This window comes from Rhinatrema bivittatum, chromosome 10 (assembly GCF_901001135.1).
Source record: "Rhinatrema bivittatum chromosome 10, aRhiBiv1.1, whole genome shotgun sequence".
NCBI classification, from domain to species: domain Eukaryota; kingdom Metazoa; phylum Chordata; class Amphibia; order Gymnophiona; family Rhinatrematidae; genus Rhinatrema; species Rhinatrema bivittatum.
In genome coordinates, this window is record NC_042624.1 from 64443241 (window position 1) to 64465690 (window position 22450).

Sequence of the window (22450 nt, forward strand, 5' to 3'; positions counted from 1 at the left end):
AGCAAAGACATGTTGAGCATGAGTGTTCTGCAAGCTGCAGGACATAGAAGTCAAAATAAATCATATAGGGCCTTATTTTCCAAACGTATCGCACGCGGTAAGGGATGTTTCACACGAGAAATGTCCCTTTTCGCGTGTGATACCAAAATGGGGGCGGAGTTGACCCAGGAAGAGGACAAGTCGGGGCGTCACCGGGGCCGACTCCGCGAAGACGCCATGGACGACGGAAAGGTAAGGACCTTTTCGTGTCCTATTTCGCTCCCAATAGCTACACCTCCTATGGTGGCGCTATTGGGTGCGAAACCAGCAGCGATCGCACCACGACGGTGCGATCGCTGCCGGCTAGCGCAGGCCCGCCCCCCGTTTCGGCCCCCTGCCCCTCATTTCCTATAGTATTGCAGGCCTGCGATACTTTAGAAAATGAGGCCCATAACTGGAGACATTGGAAGAAGGAAAGTCAGGAAGTCGTAAGTTGGAAGTCGTAAGGAGTCGTAAGTCATAAATTGTAAGCACTTAATAAACATGTAGATAAAGGTGAACCGGTAGATGTAGTATATTTGGATTTTCAGAAGACATTTGACAAAGTTCCTCATGAGAGGCTTCTAGGAAAAGTAAAAAGTCATGGGATAGGTGGTGATGTCCTTTCGTGGCTTAAAAATTGTCTAAAAGACAGGAAACAGAGAGTAGAATTAAATGGACAATTTTCTTAATGGAAGGGAGTGGGCAGTGGAGTGCCTCAGGGATCTGTATTGGCACTTGTATTTTTCAATGTATTTATAAATGAGCTGGAAAGAAATACGACAAGTGAGGTAATCAAATTTGCAGATGATACAAAATTGTTTAGAGCAGTTAAATCACAAGCAGATTATGATAAATTGCAGGAAGACCTTCTGAGACTGGAAAATTGGGCATCCAAATGGCAGATGAAGTTTAATGTGGATAAGTGCAAGGTGATGCATATAGGGAAAAATAACCCATGTTACAGTTATACAATGTTAGGTTCCATTTTAGGAGCTACCTCCCAAGAAAGAGATCTAGGTGTCATAGTGGATAACACATTGAAATCGTCGGTACAGTGTGCTGCAGCAGTCAAAAAAGCAAACAGAATGTTGGGAATTATTAGGAAGGGAATGGTGAATAAAACGGAAAATGTCACAAGGCCTCTGTATCGCTCCATGGTGAGACCGCACCTTGAATTCTCTGTACAATTCTGGTCGCCGCATCTCAAAAAAGATATAGTTGCGATGGAGAAAGTACAGAGAAGGGTGACCATAATGATAAAGGGAATGGAACAGCTCCCCTATGAGGAAAGACTAAAGAGGTTAGGACTTTTCAGCTTGGAGAAGAGACGGCTGAGGGGGGATATGATAGAGGTGTTTAAAATCATGAGAGGTCTAGAACGGGTTAATGTGAATCAGTTATTTACTCTTTCGATTAATAGAAAGACTGGGGGCACTCCTTGAAGTTAGCATGTGGCACATTTAAAACTAATCGGAGAAAGTTCTTTTACACTCAACACACAATTAAACTCTGGAATTTGTTGCCAGAAAATGTGGTTAGTGCAGTTAGTGTAGCTACGTTTAAAAAAGGATTGGATAAGTTCTTGGAGGAGAAGTCCATTACCTGCTATTAATTAATTAATTAATTAAGTTGACTTAGGGGCAGATTTTCAAAGGGGTACTTAGAGCAAGGTACAAGATTATAGAGTGAATTACATGCATGAGGTAGATAGGGCACATTGTGTGATCATTAGGGGGAGGATATTAGTATTAAGAAGCAGTACAAAAACATTAAGCTAGGGCCCACTGATTGTAGGGGGGGATTTCAACCTCACTAGGTAACCATATTTAGATAACTCTCACCCAGGCAGTAGCGGCGGTAAGATACACAGGCAGGCCCTTAAGCATCTTATTATGGACAGGGGACTATCTGATATATGGCAGCTGCGTAATCCCACAACACATAATTATATGTTCTATTCCCACCCACATAAATAATACTCCAGAATAGATTACTTCCTAATAGACAAGCAGCTAGTGGGTTCCATCAAGGAAGCAGACTTGGGCAATATTACATGGTCAGACCACGCACCCATATGGATAACACTGAATACTGGGGGGATGAAGGAGGGAACTAAATTTTGGTGTCTAAATGATAGCCTTCTAGATGATAGCTCTTTTTTGACACATTTGAAAAATGAAATTCAGGCTTATCTTAGTCGCAATGATAATGGGGAGGTAACCCCCGGGATTCTATGGGACAGCTAAAAGGCCTATACTCAAGGCTTAATAATAGCCCGAGCGACACAAGTAAAGAAGGATAGAGATAAAGAGAGGCTTGTACTATTGGAAAAAATTAACCAATTAGAAATACAGCATAAACGCTCCCCAGACGAGCTTACCTTAGACCGCCTGAAGGAAGTGAGACAGGCTTTACCCAATTTAGAGTTTGGTAAAATTGCCTTCCAACTAGAGTGGCTAAAACAACAGCACTACGAGTTCGGCAACAAGGCAGGTCATCTTCTGGCGAGAAAGTTAAAGGAGAGGGATGCACAAACTCAGATCACCAAGATAAAGGATACCCAGGGAAACTTTGTATACACTCAGGCAGACATAGGGCGATGATTCACGCACTCTTATCAGACACTATATGATTCCGAACCACAGTGCACCACATGGGACATATCACAATATCTAGGGGGAGTGGATTTGGTAAAATTAACTGACGAGCACAGGGAGAAGCTTAATGCGGAGCTAGCTGAGGGAGAAATTTTGAGTATTATAAAGGATCTTAAAATAGAGAAAGCCCCAGGACTTGATGGATTTACAGCCCAGTACTATAAAATGTTTAGCGCAGAGTTAATATCCCCTCTAGTAAAAATGTATAATTCCTTACATTCAGACGGCATGATTGCCTCGGTATCCAACTCAACAGGCATCACTGTGTTTCCAACTCAACAGGCATCACTGTGTTAGCGAAACCTGGGAGGGACCACACATTATGCGGCTCATACCGGCCGATTTCCCTGATCAACATAAACCTTAAAATGTTGGCTAGGGCCTTAGCGGTGCGCCTGGGGAGGGTAGCACCCCTCTTAGTAGCAGCGGATCAGTCAGGGTTTATACCCGGACGTTTAGCTTCAGATAATGTCCGAAGGGTGGTTGAATTAATGTGGTGGGCAAAGCGCCAGGACATCCTGGTGGTTCTGTTAGCGGTCGACGCCGAAGAGGCCTTCGACCGTGTGCATTGGCCGTATCTATTCCAGGTGCTAGAGAAATTGGGGTTGGGTGAATCATTTATTACATGGGTTCAGAAACTGTATGATCATCCCCAAGCAAGAATAAAAATTAATGGATCGTACTCTGTTCCCTTTGAGGTTAAATGTGGTACAAGACAAGGGTGCCCTTTATCTCCTCTCCTATTTTCCCTCTCGCTTGAACCATTCGCGGCCAGAGTGAGGACTCACGATCAGATTCAGGGAATACATATCGGGACGACAGACTATAAAATGTCCCTCTTTGCAGATGATCTGCTTTTTATGGTTTCAGAACCAGGAACATCCTTGCCATCTTTATTGGAGGAACTCACTAAATTTGGGCAGCTATCAGACTTTAAAATTAATGCTGACAAGTCTGAATTATTGAATGTGTCCATGTCAGCAGCGCAGTATGCTCAAGTGGGAGGATCTTTGCCCTTCCGATTGGCTAAAAACCATGTTAAGTATCTTGGAGTCAAGATTGGGACCAATCTTGATAATCTGTTTCATATAAACTATGATCCCCTAATTGCTCAGATACAACAAGATGTGGATAGATGGGACAGGTCAGATATCTCGTGGTTTGGAAGGATAGCAGTGATCAAAATGAATATCTTACCACGCTTCTGTTATGTGTTCCAAACCTTGCCAGTAGAGGTACCGGAGGGCGCCATGCGCATATGGCAAAGGAAGATTTTCCGATTTATTTGGAAAAGAAAACCTCCCAGGGTGTCCCGACAGGTACTCTACAAAAATAGGAGCAGGGGAGGACTTATTATACCCAATCTACACTGGTACTACTCAGCGATTATGCTGGGAGTGGTCATCAGCTGGCATGGGAAGGGGGATGTAAAACCATGGATCAATATAGCACAGGTAGTAGCTGGTGAACCCCCCCCCCCCCCCTTTGAATACAGGGTTTGGAGCAAATTGGGGGGCAAAGACACATACAGGCAGTTAACACCTTTTTCTCAAGCTGTATTTAAGGTGTGGCTGAAATGGCGGTTCTACTTAGTGGGGGATAAGGGGGTACACCATTTGACATCTTTCCTGTATGATGCTACCTTTCCACCAGGAACAGATAGGGTCTTTATCCGCAGATGGCAGGAGAAAGGACTAACGCAGATTGGACAGTTCTCAACTAATCCCATATGTAGATTTGCAACAGAACTACACCTTGGAACCCATAGATAGGTATACCTCTTTTCAATTAGCACATTACTTTAAAGCGGAAGGGGCATCATCGGCTTTCCTTATCAAGAGGACAAAGTTTGAATCCTTGTGTGAACAGATTAGCCCGCTAAATCGCCCAATCACAAGACTGTGTATGGTTATCAATAGTGGCCCCAAAATTAAAATGACCCACCAACTATGATGGTAAGCGGACCTCAGGGTTGAGCTCTCAAAAATAGAGTGGGACCTATGCCGCACACATACGAGCAGGAGTTCGATATCAGCCACCATTAAAGAAAATGGTTATAAGCTGCTATATAGGTGGTATATATCACCCGAATGCCTTCACAAATTGAATAATAGAACCAGTCCCATGTGTTGGAGGCAGTGTGGAGAGAAAGGTACCTTCTTTCATATATGGTGGACTTGCCCTAAGGTGGTGAAAACATGGGCTTGTATGCTGGAACACCTTTTTGAAGTACTGGGCGCCCGCATGACACGAACCCCCTAAACTTTGCTTGTTAAGCATGATTGATGATACCATAGAAGACTCACAGAAACTATTGGTGTCACAGATTTGATAGCGACACGTTGTGAAATAGCATACATGTGGAAGAATGTACAAACACTTAATCTTTTGAACATACTTAACCGAGTGGCCAGAGTCTACCAGATGGGGCACCTCACTGCCATAAGGAATCAAAAGGTACAGAAATTCCATGCGATATGGAACCCATACTGCCTATGGAAAGACACACATAATGTAACCACTACAACCACCAGACCTACTAAATAGTAGGCCTTCAGGGTGGGGGAGGGGAGGGGGGAGGAAGAAGGAAGGGAGGGAGGATGGGGTTTGTCTAAGGGGGGTAAATTGAAAAGTAAATGGATAGCAGAGACAAGATATAATTTCAAGGAGTGTTTTATTATATTGAAATTATGTACAGGAGTGTGATATATTCAATTGAGGGTTTATATATATTGTTCACAACACATGTTTGTACAATTACAGATATCTTGCTGTTTAGTTTTTTGTTGGCTGTGAAGGAAAATAAACAATTACAAAAAAAAACAACATTAAGCTAGCTGAGAGGATTAAATCTGCAGGACTAAAAGGGCAGAGCAAGCAATTTACAGTGTAGGGCTGATATCATGAAGAGGGGTGGCTAGAGGGAGGAACAGAAAATAATAATAGAACCTTTGCAAAGACATGTTGTGCATGAGAGTTCTGCAAGCTGCAGGACAGAGAAGTCAAAATAAATCACATAGCTGGAGACGTTGGAAGAAGGAAGTTCAAGATGTCCTAATTTATAAATTAAAGACAGTGCTCTATATACCATACATGACATTATTCCACAGGGCATGGGGAAATTTGTAGCATAAATATACTGTGTTGATAAGGAATGGTGATCTAAGGAAAAGGCTGTAGTTCACATGAGTGAGAGGCCAGCTAGGAGGAGCAGGCCTGGTGAAAAAGCTAGGCTTAAGTGGACATAAGAAAAGCAGAATACTGGTGGCTATTTTGGCCTTTATTGGAAGAGTTCCAAAGCTTGCTCTGACAGCAATGTCATTAGCATATGCTTCCAGTGTTATGGCCAAATAAATACTGGAAGTGGCCAGGAATTTACCATGCTCCCAGCTGGAGCTTGGTAGGAGACAGGATGGGTGGAGAAGTTTCAAGTGAGGAGCAGAAGGATAGTCGCAGACTTTGCGTTAAATTCCGTAGTGGTAGGGTGGCCTCAGGATGCTAAGGGACTGTGATATTTGTTAGGTAGTGAGCACAACAACATGGGTGGGGGGATGTTCCCTGTGGACAGGGGGGACTGGCTTTGGGCATGGGCAGGGAGAAGATTGGCAACAGGACTCAGGGAAAAGGAGAGGGGATAGGAAATGGGAGGGTCAGGTTATGAGGAGGTGGGTAAAAGGAAGATGAATAAGGAAGACATCAAGAATGGGCGGGAGTGGGCGGGGTCAGGTTAAAAGGAAGAGGCAGGGACTTGGAAGCATCTTTCCTTCCCAGCTTCAAGGCTCAGCGAAGCCCCAGAAATTTTCTGCAGAGAAGCTAACCTGCTCTGTGCTTCCAAGTCGCTTTGCAGCTACCTCCGGTGATCCAAGTAATTTAGGTGCTGCATCAGCATTTTGGACAGCCAATTTATATAATTTTAAAAAAGTGCATCGGCTGGGATAGTGCATCTGCAGGGATAGTGGTGGGAGAAAGCTCAATGGTATGCTTGGGGGGGGGTTGGAAGTGTGACCAAGGTGGGTGTGCAGCTTTTTTACGTGAGGGCCCAAGTTTCAGTGCGATGGTGGTTTGGCAGGATGGCTTGCCCAAGTGGTGCAGCAGGTGGGGCTGTGGGGTAGAAGTCGGCAAGCCATGCCTTCAGCCATGGCCCTCAGAGGCAAACGGAAAGGGGAGGGGGGGTGGAAAGCAATAGGCGGCCCCGAATCAGTGGGCAACATGGTGTGCATGTAGCGTTGGTGAACTGACAGTCCCGTATGGCTGGCGGTGCCGCTCAAAAGAAAGGGTTCAAGCCAGCGGGATGAGGGATGCGACCGAAAGTCCGCAGAGGCAACCTAGCATAGAGGGCACATCATTAGCAGTTTAGTCAGCTGGCTTAGGACCCAGTTCAGGCCACGTGTCTCGCTGCAGGTAGGGGCGGAATCGGTTCCCCGTTTAGAATCTACTGACATGGTCACATTCCGATGCAGGACATATGGTGCACCCAGCAGGTGGGGTCTATCAGAGGTACAATTTAAACTATGGAGAAGGGACCACCATGGGGAATCTGAATGGGGGGGTTGGCAGTCCAGCAGCCCAGCAGCAGCTGGGGGTTGCAATGTGCTCAACTAGTGCTCATTCAGGGTTTCATGCCAGAAACCTAACAAAAAATAAAAATCAACCGTAAAGGAAGGGAAAATGCAAGCAAAGCCATAAGAGAGGCAGGCATTTCTTTCTTCCTTCCTTGTCATGTCGGTTTCTCATTAACATATCATATGGAAGCACCAGAGATGTTATGTCAGTTTGCTTGGTAGGACAGGTTCTGATGCATGACAGACTAACGGGCTTCCAAACAAATCACTGTACGTTTGGGGTGGAGATTGACAGCTTATCTCCTTTTGCAGCATTTGTCTTTGCAGCAGGGTGTTACGCCCGTCGGTCGCAGACGGCTGTGACCCCTAATGCTCACCTCTTTCTTTGCTGCCTTGTCTTCAATGGGAAGAGTGGTGGCCTCCGCCAGCTACCGCCGACCTGCCTGGCGTTCCCGGGACGGCGTGGGCGCTGCTGACCGCCATCTTGCCTCAGGGATTACTTAGGCACGTGCGCACGGGCCAGTCTTGTACAAGTCATGGCGGGAACCTCGTGGGCATCCCCTCTGGATGAGGTCTTCACTTAAGCTGGCTGGCCCTGCCTACTGAGGAGTTAGCAAGGAGTTCCCTCGTTGCTGAATCCGCTTCACTCTTATGGACTTCCTGTTCCAGTTGTTGCACTTCGGCGTGAGATGCTCTGGGTACCCGCTAGCAGTGTGCTGCTAATACACAGAGATTTCCAATCTCTCTCATGCTAACCAGGACCGGCGCGTCCCCATAGGCAAACTAGCCGGTCGCCTAGGGTGCCAGCCGTTAGGGGGTGGCAAAGAGCAGTCATGTGGGGCCACAAGCCGAGCCCATCCCACTCATGGCCGAGAGGAGTAGAGGCTCGGCAAGCCATGAGCAGCAGAGGGGGGCAGACGCAAGGCAGAAGATTCGCCTAGGGTGCCTAATACCCTTACACCGGCCCTGCTGCTACCAATTCTCTAAAGTACTGCAGTTGCCCTAAAAGCGGCATGTATCTGCACTCGTTTCTCGACCCATTCTTTCCAGATGGGGCGGCAACTACAGCTGCAGCCCTGAAAGGCAACAATGGCAGTGGGCAGGTGGCACTCCCAAAGGTATCTGTTATGCTGGTGGACTCTTGCACTGAGAGGGAGTTGGCACTACCTGTGGGGAGGAGCCCCACAGGTCCCCACCATCGGTAGGCGAGGCAGATGGAAAGCAGAGACCCCGCTGGAGTTTCACCACTACCAGCCCACGTTTCCCATAGGTTGAGCCCTCGGGTGCCGGGGCCGGCTGGACTTACATGGGGCCTCTGCAGTCCAGGAGGAAGAGGAGATGCTGAGGTGCAGGCCAAGTTCAGGAACAGGCAGTGAAGTACGAGGTCGGGATCCTGGCAAGGGTCATGGCAGGCGGCATAGCTCGTGGTCAGGTCCAGTCCAAGTCAAAGCCAAGATCAGCCCGAGGAACAAAGGAAGGAACTCAGGAACGGCAATACACTTCACAGGAGCAAGGAGACCTATTGCCAATGCAAAGGCTGGAAGCAGGGTCTAGCCTTATATATTCCCTGGGTGGTGATTTCATCAGGAAGGGCCGGCAACACTTTCCTGCTGTGGGCCCTTTAAATAGCAGAGAGAGAGGTGTGCACGCGCACCTAGGAGGACACCCAATGCAGGAGGAAGTCGGCGGCGTCCCAGCTGCAGAGAAGGAGAGGCCAGCAGCGTCAGCCTGGCAGCTCAGGCCCGCAGAATTTGCGGCGTTGGGCTGGCGGCTCGGGGCCAAAGAAGAAACGCTGAGTTGGCAGCGGCTCTCTGCCGCTGCCAGGGAACCCGGGCCTGCTTCTATCGTGGTGCGGTGGCGGGTGAGTGAGGCCAACCACGGGGCTCCGTGGCCAGCAAACGCAACAATATCGAGCATATGGGTGGCCATCAGCATACTTTCAGGATTAGCAGCCCGTTAATATCTCTTCTTCTGTTCCAGCCTGTGTTCCCGAATGCACCATATTTGGACCGTTGGCACTCTTTCGTGCAATGAGCTCACATCAGAGCAAAAACCAGGCCATTCGGTGAACACTTGGGCATGGCCCCACACCACATTTTGCTCTCATGGATGGGGGAGCCCCAAGCAAATGAGGATTCATTACCAAGGGCTAGTGGTGGGATGACCAGCATATTAATGTCATCATACGCTAATGAGGCACAGTAGTGGCCTCTGCAAGGGTGGGTCTAATGCCTGCGGCAAAGTATCACAATCCACCAGTTGGAAGGGGGCGGGGTTTTGATTAATGCAGCAGGACACTTTTGCTTTGACGGTGGAATTGGTGACTCTGGAGGGTGGCAACATTTGAGCAGCGCTCAGCCTGGGCCTCCAATCTTTTATGGATTGGGGGAATTGGGATTGCCAGCAAACCACTCAGCTGAAAAGATTTCATCAGTTAGGGGTATATATTTTATATATACTTAATTATGTGAATGCTCCTGTCAATGGCTTAGTTGGCAACTACATAACACTGGTCCCCTGGGGATGTTAGTGGGTATGCCTATGCATACAGTATATTGGCTAGGCCGTTTAAGCCTGCAGTTACAATGTTGTATTAAGAACATAAGAACATAAGAAAATGCCATACTGGGTCAGACCAAGGGTCCATCAAGCCCAGCATCCTGTTTCCAACAGTGGCCAATCCAGGCCATAAGAACCTGGCAAGTACCCAAAAACTAAGTCTATTCCATGTAACCATTGCTAATGGCAGTGGCTATTCTCTAAGTGAACTTAATAGCAGGTAATGGACTTCTCCTCCAAGAACTTATCCAATCCTTTTTTAAACACAGCTATACTAACTGCACGAACCACATTCTCTGGCAACAAATTCCAGAGTTTAATTGTGCGTTGAGTAAAAAAGAACTTTCTCCGATTAGTTTTAAATGTGCCCCATGCTAACTTCATGGAGTGTCCCCTAGTCCTTCTACTATCCGAAAGAGTAAATAACCGATTCACATCTACCCGTTCTAGACCTCTCATGATTTTAAACACCTCTATCATATCCCCCCTCAGTCGTCTCTTCTCCAAGCTGAAAATCCTAACCTCTTTAGTCTTTCCTCATAGGGGAGTTGTTCCATTCCCCTTATCATTTTGGTAGCCCTTCTCTGTACCTTCTCCATCGCAATTATATCTTTTTGAGATGCGGCGACCAGAATTGTACACAGTATTCAAGGTGCGGTCTCACCATGGAGCGATACAGAGGCATTATGACATTTTCCGTTTTATTCATCATTCCTTTTCTAATAATTCCCAACATTCTGTTTGCTTTTTTGACTGCCGCAGCACACTGAACCGACGATTTCAATGTGTTATCCACTATGACACCTAGATCTCTTCTTGGGTTGTAGCACCTAATATGGAACCCAACATCGTGTAATTATAGCATGGGTTATTTTTCCCTATATGCATCACCTTGCACTTATCCACATTAAATTTCATCTGCCATTTGGATGCCCAATTTTCCAGTCTCACAAGGTCTTCCTGCAATTTATCACAATCTGCTTGTGATTTAACTACTCTGCACAATTTTGTGTCATCTGCAAATTTGATTATCTCACTCGTTGTATTTCTTTCCAGATCATTTATAAATATATTGAACAGTAAGGGTCCCAATACAGATCCCTGAGGCACTCCACTGTCCACTCCCTTCCACTGAGAAAATTGCCCATTTAATCCTACTCTCTGTTTCCTGTCTTTTAGCCAGTTTGCAATCCACGAAAGGACATCGCCACCTATCCCATTACTTTTTACTTTTCCTAGAAGCCTCTCATGAGGAACTTTGTCAAACGCCTTCTGAAAATCCAAGTATACTATATCTACCGGTTCACCTTTATCCACATGTTTATTAACTCCTTCAAAAAAGTGAAGCAGATTTGTGAGGCAAGACTTGCCCTGGGTAAAGCCATGCTGACTTTGTTCCATTAAACCATGTCTTTCTATATGTTCTGTGATTTTGATGTTTAGAACACTTTCCACTATTTTTCCTGGCACTGAAGTCAGGCTAACCGGTCTGTAGTTTCCCGGATCGCCCCTGGAGCCCTTTTTAAATATTGGGGTTACATTTGCTATCCTCCAGTCTTCAGGTACAATGGATGATTTTAATGATAAGTTACAAATTTTTACTAATAGGTCTGAAATTTCATTTTTTAGTTCCTTCAGAACTCTGGGGTGTATACCATCCGGTCCAGGTGATTTACTACTCTTCAGTTTGTCAATCAGGCCTACCACATCTTCTAGGTTCACCGTGATTTGATTCAGTCCATCTGAATCATTACCCATGAAAACCTTCTCCATTACGGGTACCTCCCCAACATCCTCTTCAGTAAACACCGAAGCAAAGAAATAATTTAATCTTTCCGCGATGGCCTTATCTTCTCTAAGTGCCCCTTTAACCCCTCGATCATCTAACGGTCCAACTGACTCCCTCACAGGCTTTCTGCTTCGGATATATTTAAAAAAGTTTTTACTGTGAGTTTTTGCCTCTACAGCCAACTTCTTTTCAAATTCTCTCTTAGCCTGTCTTATCAATGTCTTACATTTAACTTGCCAATGTTTATGCTTTATCCTATTTTCTTCTGTTGGATCCTTCTTCCAATTTTTGAATGAAGATCTTTTGGCTAAAATAGCTTCTTTCACCTCCCCTTTTAACCATGCCGGTAATCGTTTTGCCTTCTTTCCACCTTTCTTAATGTGTGGAATACATCTGGACTGTGCTTCTAGAATGGTATTTTTTAACAATGACCACGCCTCTTGGACATTTTTTACTTTTGTAGCTGCTCCTTTCAGTTTTTTTCTAACAATTTTTCTCATTTTATCAAAGTTTCCCTTTTGAAAGTTAGCACGAGAGCCTTGGATTTGCACACTGTTCCTTTTCCAGTCATTAAATCAAATTTGATCATATTATGATCACTATTTCCAAGTGGCCCCACCACCGTTACCTCTCTCACCAAGTCCTGTGCTCCACTGAGAATTAGATCTAAAATTGCTCCCTCTCTCGTCGGTTCCTGAACCAATTGCTCCATAAAGCTATCATTTATTCCATCCAGGAACGTTATCTCTCTAGCGTGACCCGATGATACATTTACCCAGTCTATATTGGGGTAATTGAAGTCTCCCATTATTACTGCACTACCAATTTGGTTAGCTTCCCTAATTTCTCTTAGCATTTCACTGTCCATCTCACCATCTTGACCAGGTGGACGGTAGTATACCCCTATCACTGTAGTCTTCCCTGATACACAGGGATTTCTACCCATAAAGATTCAATTTTGTATTTAGTCTCATGCAGGATGTTTATCCTGTTGGACTCTATGCCATCCCGGACATAAAGCGCCACACCTCCTCCCGACTGCTCCTCTCTGTCATTGCGATATAATTTGTACCCCGGTATAGCACTGTCCCATTGGTTATCCTCTTTCCACCATGTCTCTGAGATGCCAATTAAGTCTATGTCATCATTTACTGCTATACATTCTAATTCTCCCATCTTACTTCTTAGACTTCTGGCATTAGCATACAAACATTTCAAAGTTTGTTTTTTGTTTGTATGTTCATTCTGCTTTTTAATTGATAGGGATAAGTTAGAATTTTTAGCTCAGGTGAGTTTTTAGTTACAGGCACTTGGACTACTTTTCTAATTATTGGAACCTCACTGTCGGGATTCCCTAATTCTAATGCATCATTAGTATCCTTTAAAGATACCTCTCTCCGAACCATGCGCTGCTGAGCGACTGTCGGCTTTCCCTTTGTTCTAGTTTAAAAGCTGCTCTATCTCCTTTTTAAAGGTTAGCGCCAGCAGTCTGGTTCCACCCTGGTTAAGGTGGAGCCCATCCCTTCGGAAGAGACTCCCCCTTCCCCAAAAGGTTCCCCAGTTCCTAACAAAACTGAATCCCTCTTCCTTGCACCATCGTCTCATCCACGCATTGAGACTCCGGAGCTCTGCCTGCCTCTGGGGACCTGCGCGTGGAACAGGGAGCATTTCAGAGAATGCTACCCTGGAGGTTCTGGATTTAATCTTTCTACCTAAGACTCTAAATTTGGCTTCCAGAACCTCCCTCCCACATTTTCCTATGTCGTTGGTGCCCATGTGTACCACGACAGCTGGCTCCTCCCGAGCACTGTCTAAAATCCTATCTAGGTGACGCGTGAGGTCCGCCACCTTCGCACCAGGTAGGCATGTTACCAGGCGATCCTCACGCCCAACTGTTAATTATGTTTACGATGACTAAGTTATCTGCTGCATGCTGCAGCCATGTTTGTCCACAATAAATATTTCTATGCAGACTTTAGTTTCGGTGTCTTTCTCAAGGCTCAACAGCAGGGCTTAAATGGACTACTTGTATTGTAAAGGTTCAGGACAAGGCGGAGCAATCATGGAGTTAGGAGGGAACAGTCTCCTAACCCTGCACATGTTGTGGCTGCATCTCTTTCTTTAAATTTTGAGGGTTATAGAGTTGGAAGAAGAAGCAAGCACTGAGAATTATAGATCAGCTGGCTATAAGTATTTTAAATAAGTATAAATAAATAGCCCACACAACAATCAGTTATGGAATCTGGTCCGGCTCCTTTGTATTATGTCGCTCAGCTTCCACAAATGCATGCACCACTCGGAGTTCATCTCCATCTTCTGGTAACATTCTCTAGAATTCATAAGATTTCACTTCAATTTATTTCTGAATTTGCATTAATGTAGCAACACCTCCATTAAAGCCTCTTAGGTTCGTATCTTGTTCCCTGAAAACATAGCCACATCTAAGGCTAAAAAAGAAAGTTCTGTAATAGTGTGCAGTATGTAAAATGGCAAATATACCTTCAACGAACTGTAATAATGATCTTGTACCAATTCAAAATGCACTCTAAATTCATTGATATCAAAACTGTAAACTGTTCCTCTTAAATCCATCAGAACCTGTGGCAGCAGCCACGTTAGAAGCCATACCAGAAATTACTTCTTCTGCTTTAGAATCTGATTGGTTCCAACAGAGCATGATGTCATTTTGCAACGCCTGCTTTGGGCTGCACATTTTACTTTCTGTATTTCGGGTCAGTAACTAATAGGCTCATCAACATGCATTTGCATGTGATGAGCACTATTAGTTTCAGGGGGGTTGCCCGCGCGTTTTCCACGCGCTATTACCCCTTACTGTATCAGGGGTAATAGTAGCGCGTCAAACGCGCGGGCAACCCCCCCTGAAACTAATAGCGCTCATCACATGCAAATGCATGTTGATGAGCCTATTAGTTACTGACCTGAAATACAGAAAGTAAAATGTGCAGCCCAAAGCAGGCGTTAATTTCAGATGGCACCAGGCAAGTTTACAGAAAAGCAGAAAAAACTGCTTTTCTGTACACCCTCTGACTTAATATCATAGCGATATTAAGTCGGAGGCCCCAAAAATAAAAAAAAAACAAAATCTGCCCGCTGGTTGGAAAATGGACGCTCAGTTTTGCCGGTGTCCATTTTCCGAACCCGTGGCTGTCAGCGGGTTCGACAACTGACGCCGGTAAAATTAAGCGTCGGCTGTCAGACCTGCTGACAGCTGCCGCTTCCGCTAATAAATGTTATGAAGCAAACATGATTTGCAAAACTGCATAAATTTTGTTTTCTTTCTTTTATTCAGTTGTTGTTCAGTGTTCTACACAATCGAGACAATTAAGCACATCTACAACCAAGTGAGTATCACTCCCATTTCAAATATTTCCCTTTAGCCTACTTTCAGAAAGAAAAGAAGGCTGATGAGATCACTTTTTGTGTGCATGTGTGTGGGTCCCCTCAATAACTTTTGTGTTTGGTATGCTTTCCATACCATTGTAACTTGTTTTTGGTGATGTTTACGATTTCCAGGAAGTCCAGAAAAGTCTTTAGTTCTGGGGCTAATTAATGTGCTTCTTTCCCAACTCTCAGGGACCCAAGGGGTAATTCCTTTTCTGTGGGGAAGGCAGTGGTATGATTTTCCTTCTCCGAGTGTGTCTGCATGACAGTGTCTCTCTCTTTTGCTCAATGATGCTGTGCTGCTGAAATAGACAGGCTGGACAAGGGTGTAGGTTTCAATGAAAATTTAATGTGATTCTTCAACAATAAAACAAATGTAGATAGTGAACAAACAACACAGCTGTAAACTGACACAAATGTTTTATTCCATTGAACTTGATTACCTCCTCTATCTGTGTGGGTGTCCTTAATCTCAAATTCCTTAGGATGAGGCTTATTACTCATGTACTGAGTGCATAAACTGTCCCAGTGGTCCAGGGAAATCTTATAGATGAGGGGATGCCCTTACTTCCGGAAAAATCCTACCTGAGTCCTCAAAGTTTAGTCCTCTTCACCCAAGCCTGCGTCCTGAGTCCCATATGGTGGAAATCCCTTTGCGAGTTTCCAATCCTTCTCCTTCTTCCCAAACTCCTGCAAGCTATGACTTCTCTGGAGGAAAGGTCTGAAGATTGAATTAATCAGGCTCTTATAGCCCCAACTCCTCTGTGAGGAAGGGTGATACAAACCTATTCACTGACAAAAGAGAAAAACAAATACTTGCAAAGTCACAAAACAACTCTGGGATGAACATTGTCATTGCAGCTCCTCCTTCAATTGATGGGGCAGAGACTAGCAGTCTTCAGCTGCCTGGCCTCACGATCTGGGGACTGTCCATCACCAAGAACGGCTCAGGGTCTCACCTCCAGCGAATATACTCAAAGCAAGCAAAATCTCAACAAAGTCTGTCTTCTAAAGAAGGGAGGCAGATCCTCACAGGCAGGCAGTGCTTTGTCAAGAATCTCCTGTACATAAAGAAACCCCAAGTACAGTAACAGGTTCTAACTCAGCAGCCGGGGAATCAAAATTAGCTCTTCACCCCTCAAAGGCTAACCTAAAATGATCACACTCTCTTAAGGGCTTGATCCCCTATTCTGGATAAGGATCGAACTATCACAGACAGCCTTAGAGGGAGGTCCTGCAAAGAATAGTCTGTCTCTTTAGTTAGAAACCCAGGGCAAGGATCTAGGACCATCAGGTGGAGACCTGGGGACATGAGGATTTTTACAGGGGAAATATTTTAGATTCATGCTTATACCCATCCTGGAAAACAGGCTTCCCCAATTCAGAGTGGACCTTCCTGTATTTACTAGAGCTGTAGGTCTCAATATAAAGAATATTACTCTTCTCTTAAGCAGTGGAAAAAAATATTAAATTCACATGAAACTATATTCACTGATAGATTTCAAATTCCTTGCCATCATTTTGTACCTGAATTACTAATAATGCTGTAATGCCTTGAGCATGAATGGAAAGGGTGGGCTAAAAATTCACCTTTGCAGAGGCTTCTTTCCCTGAAGACAACTTGCTTAAGTTTGACCTCTGCTTTGATTCTGCATAAACTCAATTACCAATCTTTATGATGACAAAAGAGAATATTGCTCAGCAGATCCTCTCATATTTTCTGACATCCTTTTGTATTTCATTCTGTCCACTCCAAGGAAATGCCTGTTGTACTGACTCTTCTATCTTTAATTCTCTCTTACATTTAGTGTTTCTTGCCCAGCTGGATGTCTGCTTCTGGATATAAACGTGTGGGGAACGGGCATCTACACTGATGTAAGTTTACAGCATGCCCGATGTGTAGGTCCAATGCATGACTTTCCTCTACTGGTCAACATTCAGTAAGCTGGATAACTGTTCCACTGAATATCCTTGACTAAATTTACACAGGTAAAGTCAATAAGTTGTCTGCGTAACTTTGACACTCATTGGCTTCCCGAATATTTAAAGAAAAAAACAAGCAGTTCAACAGCTTCCCATCCCCTACTATCTTTTAAAATGGTCAAGCCAGGGGGCACTAAGTCCTCCCTGCCCCACTTCCCCTAACGTTTTGAAGGCGTGGAGATTTTTGGCACAGTGCTTTGACATTGTGCCAAAATCCCCCGTTCCTTTCAGGGAAGAGAACGTTCTCCATTCAGTACTCACTGACAGTGAAGGAGCCAATCTATATTCATTACTGTTCTGAATGGGGATTGGCTGATTCACTGGCAGTGATAAATTAATACTAAATACAGTACCAGCCAGGAGGTAAGACCCTCGACTCTTCCTGCTCTGTTTTGGGGGCACTTTGGGTGTACAGTGGGGGAAGATTTTTGGTCACAGTCTTTTGAAGGTAGATGATGGGGAGGGATCAGTACCACTTGGCCTGACAAACTGTAAAGGTATTGTGGGCAGGAAAGTGGACTACAATTTTGCAGAATATTGGTAAGCAGAGGGCAGTTTGGTTCCTTCTGGGTTTTCTTTTGTTTTTTAGTTATCCAGCTAACTTAAGAAAAGCAATTTTTCTGACCACAGTTAACTAAATATCCAGTTAGTGCTGAATGAGCACTAGCCAGATAAAATTTAGACAGGCCCCAGGAACACCCTTGTGCTACCTCCTTTTTAGCAGGTTAAATACTAACAGGACAGGAAATTCAAATCTTGGGGTTTGTTAGCTGGACAAACCTTTTTGAACATCAACCTCCTGAAGTTGTATCATGAAACTTCAGAATAACAGCTTTGCATAATAACTGTAGTTATGCATAGGAATATATTACAGTCATTCTTCTGAGAGGGAATATTCTTATATGCATGTTTTTGCTCACTGGAGGCATTGCTCATTCCTTTCTTAGTCAGAACATGCAAATAGGTCAGGATTTCAAGTTCCTCTAAGTTTGAGAGTGCAGCACTAGCCTGAGGACCCCTTCTTCCAGTCAGAGGAAAGTGGTTGAAAAGGGGAAGCTGATCCATACCCTTGGTCCTTTCAGCAGTCAGGTGGTAGGCCAGCAGCCCTCATCCATGTGTTTTGAAGCAAACAACCCACCAAGAAGGAAATGGAGTGGAGCTCAGTAGCACTATTCTGGGGCAAGAGAGACAGGCAGCCTCAAAAGTTGTCATGAGAAGCATCAGGGCAATGATTACTCTTGATGATCAGCCCTTGCAGGTAGTGGAAGAACATGGGTTTTAAGTGTCTGCTGCAGTTCTTAGTGCCGAATTACAAAGTCTGAGCGTATTTTTAAGGGTTTTGAGTTCTGGTGTGTACCATGGCTTTGTGGGTTTCGAGGTGGCGCTTATGACTCGTTTGGAGACTGGACAGAGTCTTGGCGGGGTGTATAGGGGTAAAAAATAGTTTAGTAAGGAATGTTCGAACTTCATCAGGTGAATGTTGGGAGTGTTGCTTCTCCTTTGTAAAAAAAAAAAAAAAACCTCACAATTTCTCTGGGTACTGCAAGGTGAATATGATTTGCTGAGAAAACAACACTGTGCATATCAGTAAGAATGATCTGTGCAAGAACACTACTTTAGCCGAATAATCATGAAATACAAGAACTTTCTTGCTATCAAAGTCTAAATCAAGAGTGTTCAAAAAGGTCTTTGGGCTTCCCACCTCCAGCCAGTCTGGTTTTCAGGTTATCCTTTATCAATATGCATGAGAAATATTTGCATACATAGAAGGTAATACATGCAAATACATCTCTTGCATATTCATTAGAGATATCTTGAAAACCCAACTGGCTGGGGGGCGATGCCCAAGGGACCAGTTTGAGCACCCCTGGTCTAAATGCTTACTCTGGTGAATTGCTTGAAAATTTCAAAATTGAGAAGATGCATGTGATTGCCATGCGAGTGGTCTTGAGCTTTAGATGGGGGCTGGAGAACAGAATAGTCTGTACTCTAGCCTTTCTGCACAGAAAATGCTTTATTCAGAGTAAAACAATGACAGAAACAGCCTGCATTCCTCAGCAGCTGAAATCAAAATTTCAAACATTCACAGTCTCGGCAGTATATCATTCTTCCTCCAACTCCAAGACCTATCTGTTCCCTCCTGGGTCTGCTCTCATAATCCCCCACTCAAGGGATCACCCTGGAACCAGCATTCCCTTCTGGGCTGTGCCTTAAAGTGGACCAGGCTAAATGTCTGGGCCTGGTCTTTTAAAGGGATCTTGATATACACTTCTTTACATAGTCTCCCCCTCAGCTTGAGATTCCCAGGTTGAGCACCTGAAAAGAAATAGCCTCCTGAATTTCCCTTGGCTACTTTATATTTTACCTTTTTCTTCATTGTGAATAAGGGGGAATTTGGTTATAGTCCTCAGACCCAGGGACTTGCTTTCTAACTATCCTCTGTTCTCAGGCAGTCCTGACTGGCTCATCTTCCCCTTGGGTACTCCTAAAACTATTTGGGTTACTCTCCCTGTCCCCCTCTGGCAGAACGATGAGATTATAGAGTGTTAGAATATACGAACATAAGATTTGCCATACTGGGTCAGACCAAATTCATTCAGGCTCAGTGTCCTGTTTCCAATAGTGGCCAATCCAGGTCGCAAGAACCTGGCAGGATCCCAAAAGGTAAATAGAGTCCATGCCGCTTATCCCAGGGATAAGCATTGGATTTCCCCAAGTCCATCTTAATAATGGTTTATGGACTTTTCCCTCAGTAACTTGTCTATATCTTTTTTAAACTGAGCTATACTAACAGCTTTCATCACGTCCTCTGGCAACAAATTCCTGAGCTTAATTATGCGTTGAGTAAAAAAATATTTTCTCCTAATTGTTTTTAATGTGCTACTTAGTTACTTAATTGTATTTCCCCTAGTCTTTGTACTTTCTGAAAGAATAAACATACGCGCGTATGTTCTAAAATAGCCTGGCCATTCCCCCTCTTGGCTCAGACTCCTTAACCCCCTCAGATCTCTCTGTTTTTAAATTTTTTTAACTTACACCTCATTCCTAGCAGAAGTAAAGGTACACGGCAAGGAGCTTGTGCGTGCACACAGGTGTGTAAGTGGGTGGATGCCTACTGCTTTGGTGCCACCCATACTCCACCCCAGAATGCCCAGACCCCGCCCATGCCTTTTGAAAACCGAGTGAGATGTTCGCATGCGGGGAGATAGGCGCACATCTTGGCAGCTTTTAAAATAGGGTGGGTGCGTGCCAGCCTGACATGAGTGCATATCTACTGATTTGGATGTGCGCTGGGCTTCTAAAATCATGGTATTGGTGGGGAAAAGTACCTGCAGAGAAAGGAGGTGCAAATGTCTGCCAGTACTTTTTCCTTAGATAATTTTCAAAATGAGACTATGCACAATACTTTCAGTTTGAAAACTGGTTCAAAGTTCGCAGAATAAAAAGTACCCATGAAACTTTGCAGTAAGGTGGGCAGTATAAAATCACTCTCAAATGATATAAAATCTTTGTAGAAAGATGAAATCTCATTTTATTTTCCAATATTTTCTTTATGACCAGAATTCCTCCATCTGCCGTGCTGCTATCCATGCAGGAATGCTTACCAATGCTGGAGGAAAAGTGAGAGTGGTAAAATGGCCAGGAGTGATCTACTATCAGGGAACCTCAAAGAATGGAATATGGACACTTAGTCATGCAGCTTGGTCCGGGTCCTTTATATTACATTCTGCAGCCCTGTAGGATAAATTGTACCGGTATACCCATACATTAGATCCTTGCTGTATTTTCAGGGCTCCTAAGTTTGTTTGGTACTTTGATCTTGTTTTTACTTTCCTTCTCTTATTTTCCTCTTCCTGATCATAGCCTTGTCAATTTTAACCATGTTGACTGTAATAAATAAATTCCCTAAAGCTTCCTATTATCTTGTCTGTGTGTCTTGACTAGACTGCAAGTTTCACAGAGTGTGTGTGTGTGTGTGTGTGTGAGGGGGAGAGTGTGTGTTGGGGGGATGTTTGTGTGTGTGAGTGGAAGATTCCAAGAGCAGTTAACGCTCCTGGAATGTTGGTGATCTTGCTTTTCCAGAACCATCCCCTTCCTCCCCCATATCTCACAGTCTTTTGTCCCAACACAGGTCAATGGGGATAGGAGAGGTTGGGGGAGGGAGGAGATGAAAATATAAGTTTCCTTCCAGAACCCCATACTAAGGCATAGTTTAACTTGGAAGTTCAAGCTTCCGCATAGTTTGGCCAATTAAATTTTTTTTTTCATTTAATGTTTCAAGTTGATTCTACGTCTTTCCTCAAAAGAAACATTTAGGAGCCAATGCAATATCACATGCGGTAATGTGCGCATATCCATCTCTCCTGGGTGCACGATGCTTTTATTTTAATGAGCTGCAACATTAAAAAGGACGCACAACAGGTAAAAAGTGCATGTGCCTAGCGCTCAAAAGCATCAAGTGCCCAAGAGACTTAGCTGTGCACGGGTTAGGAAAACAGGCACTCAATACGAGCATCCGTTTTATCCTGCCGCAGATAACTCACACACAAAATATACACACAAGTTTGGACGCATGTTTTGGACACGCTAATCCCCTTATTGCATCAGGAGTTAGTCTAGCGCATCCAAAACGAGTGTCTAACTGAGGGTTAACCTGTGTGGTAGGCTGAGTGCATTTTATTGCATTGGCCTGTTAATGCTGCAGGTTCATTTCACAGGGAAAGGAAAAATCTTATATATCAGTTGTATCATGTAATTAGGGTGGCCAACTTTTCCATGGACGATAACTGGATACTCCACTAAACTTCATGTTTTGGGAGGGGAGACTACTGTCATTTGTCAATCCATTCATTACTTGGCTTTCAAGCACCACCCTTAATCTACTTTGTTTTATAAAATGTTACTTCAACTATCCTCATAAAGACATCAACTTCAGCCTCTCTCATGCAGTTTTTCTCTCTATCACAACTAAAGCCTTTCTAATATACACCCACCTCCATCCTTCCTCATAAACACAGTCTCCTATCTTATACACACACACACACTCCCAAACACACTTCCTCTCTCATACACACACTCATAAACACACAACTTCCTCTCTCATACACACACACACACATACTCATAAACACACAACTTCCTCTCTCATATACACACACTCCCAAACACAAATCTTCCTATCTCATACACACATGCACATTCCTAAACATACAACCTTCTCTCTCAGACACAGGTGGTTCGCTCTCTCTTTCCTTAAAACTTTCCCAGCCTTTCATCTGTGTCTCCCTTGTGCCACCTGTCTCTCAATATATGTTCTCCACTGTCTCATTCCCTCCTTGTTTTTGAACCTCTAATTTTCTTTGTGTTTTCTCAAACTGCTTGGCAAACATTATGCCAAGGAGCACTCCCAAGAGCAGAACGGGGGGGAAAGGACCCTACCACCTTCCCCTCAGCAATAGATGTCATAAGGACCACAG

At 44.3% G+C, this 22450-nt stretch overlaps 1 protein-coding gene across 1 annotated transcript in view; it reads left to right on the forward strand.

The window, feature by feature from the left end:
• Positions 1-20895, forward strand: part of LOC115100013 — a 90154-nt gene extending 69259 nt beyond the window's left edge. The window contains exons 24-26 of the mRNA XM_029618145.1: positions 14899-14950; positions 16799-16865; positions 20535-20895. Of these exons, the coding sequence (XP_029474005.1) occupies positions 14899-14950; positions 16799-16865; positions 20535-20714 (299 nt within the window). The 3' untranslated portion in view covers positions 20715-20895. The remainder of the gene's footprint in view (positions 1-14898; positions 14951-16798; positions 16866-20534) is intronic.
• The last annotated feature ends 1555 nt before the right edge of the window (positions 20896-22450 follow it).